Source organism: Alosa pseudoharengus, unplaced genomic scaffold (assembly GCF_046254945.1).
Source record: "Alosa pseudoharengus isolate Yale_2024_CS ecotype anadromous, Long Island Sound unplaced genomic scaffold, YU_APseudo_1.1 YU_APseudo_1.1_scf_2, whole genome shotgun sequence".
NCBI lineage: Eukaryota > Metazoa > Chordata > Actinopteri > Clupeiformes > Clupeidae > Alosa > Alosa pseudoharengus.
In genome coordinates, this window is record NW_027468663.1 from 58,861,705 (window position 1) to 58,866,704 (window position 5,000).

Below are 5,000 nucleotides of genomic sequence, written 5' to 3' on the forward strand. Positions count from 1 at the left end.
AAACCGTAGCCTATGCAATTTATTATCCCGTCTGTTATGACATGTACAACAATGTTTTTCACAATTTGCGACGGAAGGTTTTGACTAAGCGTGTTAGCATAAAAAAAAAAAATAATATCACTCATTATCGCATTATAACTGTTGAGTAAGGGGGTCAGTCTGTTTGTGATGCACAGACAGCCTTGTAGCTTATTTTGCTTAGGCCTCACTTTTAACGACAGTAGGTTGTGAGTGTATGTTGACAAAAAATAACCATACAATTAAAATAGTCAACTTAAAACTTTGCTATAAAATATTATTAATTTATAGCACAAAACCATAACCAGTAGGCCTACCAGAACCTCGCATATTAGCGTCATGATTTGTGTGCGTCTATTTGGCAAGGCCACTAGCTGTCATGGATGCGTTGTTGCTAAAGGAAGGCAGGTGTCAAAAGTTAAAAAATAAATGGAGATGGGCAGCTGTTGGAAACGGAGGAGAACTAACAAGCCATGGTGTGAAGAAATTAAAGTGCCAGGGGTTTGCTTTTGCGCGGTTCGCTGCAAGAAAATCAGCGCGCGGGAACCTGTTTTTGACCAGGGGTGCTGAATAACAAAAATAATGGATGTCCGACGATTTCTCCCCTCCTGGACATGTTTCGGATTTTGACTGCTAAATAGCCTACATCATTTTAGTGCGGTGTGTGGGTGATAGAGAGAAGTTTTAGAAACGTCCGGGGCAGCCACAAATTCCAATGTTCCGCGACAGCACTCCGACTCCACTGCACCCACCCTAACCCCACAGAACCGCATTAGCCTATTTCAGTATAGCTAAGGAAAATTACTTTTCTGATCGTCAAAACCACACCAGAGATGTAGGCTTTAAATATAGGCTAATAATCAGGCTGCAATGATCTCGCAAATAATTCCTGAATAGCCTAAAGTGTGTCGTCTCCACAGCAAGAATGTGTAATAATAATTTCTATCTTAGCGACTAGTGAAATGATTTCACTAGCTATAATTTATTAGTTTTGCAAAACTGTACAACACAATTAAAGTTTCTTTCAGCGTATCCCTGCTTTTTTGAACATGTAAATCGCATAGAATATGTAGGCCTATATCAACCGTAGGCCTACACACTTGATCGCTATCACATAGCTGAAACCACGTTTCGGAACCACGTTTACGGTTCTTACAGTAGCCTAACTGACTCACGTTCACGTTGATCTCAACTGTTAATTTTTAGTAGCCTATATTCGAACCAATCCATAACCCTTTTTTGCTATTTGACTCATCATTTCACATACAAAAATAATGTCAGACAGCGAATTAGTAATTATTTAAAAATATATATAACAAATCTTGAAAATCTATCTCCTGCCAGCAGGGGGTGGCACCCCCCCTTCCCGCGCCCTTGAAGAAAATTGTTTATGGATGCAATAGGAAAACGTTTTAGCACGCCACCAATCAGAAGACCGCCATAAGGTTAACGTTCGTGCACTTCAGGACATCTTCCCTACCTGGTGCAACTAGCCACCATGACAGAGGTAGGCTACGTTTATCTATGGCTGACCGTTTTTACGTTTATAAAGTAGGCTACGCATGTTCTTTCATAGCGCAACACGACCTGTCCCTCACCATATCGCAACCTCTTGTCAACCTTTACTTTGATGAGGAAATGGGAAGTCTTGCAAACTTGATTTTATAGATTTTACTTGGTGTTGAATTGCATATTAACAAGAAAAAAATCTCCCCTTTAAACACTTTTGGCCTGAAGTAATTAAATAAGAGTGTAAGTAATAAGCCTTGCTACAATATTGCTGCAGTAGAAAAGAACAGCAATGGCTAATCAGCAATGGTCAGGGATGGTACTAAAATATATTTTTGTTCATCAGGAAAACTCAATTTCAATCAAGAACACTCTCAATTCGCCTTATTCACATGGCGGCCATTGGCGGCTAAAACGAGGCTACAGGGTACACAAACCATAGGATTGTTATGTTCTATGCATTCACCTGTAGGTGGCATTAATTATATAGTAAGTGTACCCTGTAGCCTCGTTTTGGTTTAAACAATGGCCGCCGTGTGAATAAGGCGAATACTCCCTTTACTTTGCTGTTTGCATCTTTTTGTACATTAAAAACCAATAGGTCGCGACCGCAAAAGGGGTGCTATCTCTATAGGTAGATATGAACAATGTATGACTTATGGCCTGAAAAAAGTTCAGTCAAATTATTTTTTTTCACTTTAATCCCTGCACCTCACAACAGGTACACTCACCTGACATTATGCTTACACACCTTGACCTCCAAGAACTTCACATATAACCTCCTGTTGACAATGTGTGTGTATAGTATGCTGATGTGCAGTGTGTGTGTGTGTGTGTGTGTGTGTGTAAGTGTGTGTGTGTGTGTAGTGTATTACTGTACTGTGCAGTGTGTGTAGTGTGTGTGTTACTGTGCTGTGTGTGTGTGTAAGTGTGTGTTCTTGTTTTGCGCAGTGAGAAGCAGCTGCAAGCTGTGCTGAATTTCCGCGCCAGCATGTGGACTCCTGAGCGCATGCGTGTCCAGCACCGCGTGGCCAAGTTGAAACAGCAGGGCGGCGCCACACACACACACAGGAGGTTCTTCACCGACATGCAGGTACACCAGTCATAAATACCCCTACAAACACCACCACATACCCCTACAAACACCTCTAAATACCCCTACAAACACCCCAAATACCCCTTCAAACACCACCAAAAAACCCTACAAACACCCTAAATACCCCTACAAACACCACTAAATACCCTTACAAACACCTCAAATACCCCTACAAACACCCTAAATACCCCTACAAACACCTCAAATACCCCTACAAACACCACTAAATACCCCTACAAACACCCCAGATACCTCCACAAACACCACTAAATACCCCTACAAACATCTCAAATACCCCTACAAACACCACTAAATACCCTTACAAACACCTCAAATACCCCTACAAACACCCCAAATACCCCTTCAAACACCACCAAAAAACCCTACAAACATCTCAAATACCCCTACAAACACCACTAAATACCCTTACAAACACCTCAAATACCCCTACAAACACCACTAAATACCCCTACAAACACCCCAGATACCTCCACAAACACCACTAAATACCCCTACAAACACCTCAAATACCCCTACAAACACCACTAAATACCCCTACAAACACCCCAGATACCTCCACAAACACCACTAAATACCCCTACAAACATCTCAAATACCCCTACAAACACCACTAAATACCCCTACAAACACCACTAAATACCCCTACAAACACCCCAGATACCTCCACAAACACCACTAAATACCCCTACAAACATCTCAAATACCCCTACAAACACCACTAAATACCCCTACAAACACCACTAAATACCCCTACAAAAAGTCTGTTTAACTCGTTCTGTTTCCTCTCTTCCTCTGTTTCCATAGTGATGGAGAAAACCGAAACCGCAGCGGTCTGTGTTTGTTTCTACTTTGGACATTTCAAATCTTTAAGGGTTCTCCTGTACCTTCTCTGAAACATCTTATCATGGTTTGGACATTTCAAATCTTTAAGGGTTCTCCTGTACCTTCTCTGAAACATCTTATCATGGTTTGGACATTTCAAATCTTTAAGGGTTCTCCTGTACCTTCTCTGAAACATCTTATCATGGTTTGGACATTTCAAATCTTTAAGGGTTCTCCTGTACCTTCTCTGAAACATCTTATCATGGTTTGGCATAGTACTATATTGGTAAATGATTATATACAATCTGTTTATGTCTGTGTTTATATTTGTGTCCACTGCACTTGCATTTATTTGATGTCCTTGTAAATAATGCAGTTGCATTTATTTGATTTCTGTAAATATTTAGCAATTATTTATATGAATATATGTTATAAATGATTGTAGGGTTTCTTGGGTGTTCAGTATAAAGGGCAACCCAACCCAGTGAACTATAGTGAGCTGGTGAGGCGTAGAGGACACAAACACAAGATCACAAAATGGAAACGGCCGAACTTCAGAAATTGTAGTTCATTCTAAAAAGTATTGTAATAGTTACATTGAGTAAGAATGTTTCCTTGAAATGTACAGCCTGTCATATCCAACAAATAAAAATATATACAGTATAAAATCAGAAAAAGTTGGGATGTTGTGTAAAAGCCAAATAAAAACAGATTGTGATCATCTGCAAATCTATTCTGTAAACGTATAGCTGCAAAAAAGAATTTAGACAACATCAAATGTTGAAAATTACAAATGGAACTATTTTATGGAAAATATATGTAACTTTTGAATTTCATACCAGCAACACATTTCAAAAAAAGTTGGGGCGGGGGCAACAAAACGCTGGAAAAGCTGCATAATTATAGACACAACAAAAGGAGGAATATTGCACAACTAATTAGGCTATCTGGCAGCATGATTGGGTATAAAAGGAGCATCACATAGAGAATAGAACATCACATAGAGAATAGAGCAGAATAGAGCATCACATAGAGAATAGAGCAGAATAGAGCATCACATAGAGAATAGAGCATCACATAGAGAATAGAGCAGAATAGAGCATCACATAGAGAATAGAACATCACATAGAGAATAGAGCAGAATAGAGCATCACATAGAGAATAGAGCAGAATAGAGCATCACATAGAGAATAGAACATCACATAGAGAATAGAGCAGAATAGAGCATCACATAGAGAATAGAGCAGAATAGAGCATCACATAGAGAATAGAGCAGAATAGAGCATCACATAGAGAATAGAGCATCACATAGAGAATAGAGCATCACATAGAGAATAGAGCATCACATAGAGAATAGAGCAGAATAGAGCATCACATAGAGAATAGAGCAGAATAGAGCATCACATAGAGAATAGAGCATCACATAGAGAATATAGCAGAATAGAGCATCACATAGAGAATAGAGCATCACATAGAGAATAGAGCATCACATAGAGAATAGAGCAGAATAGAGCATCACATAGAGAATATAACA

General features: G+C 39.4%; 1 protein-coding gene across 1 annotated transcript in view; it reads left to right on the forward strand.

Moving 5' to 3' along the window:
- Positions 1-4,138, forward strand: part of LOC143133607 (exocyst complex component 3-like protein 4) — a 37,336-nt gene extending 33,198 nt beyond the window's left edge. The window contains exons 14-15 of the mRNA XM_076293355.1: positions 2,479-2,620; positions 3,449-4,138. Coding sequence (XP_076149470.1) covers positions 2,479-2,620; positions 3,449-3,451 — 145 coding nt within the window. The 3' untranslated portion in view covers positions 3,452-4,138. The remainder of the gene's footprint in view (positions 1-2,478; positions 2,621-3,448) is intronic.
- The last annotated feature ends 862 nt before the right edge of the window (positions 4,139-5,000 follow it).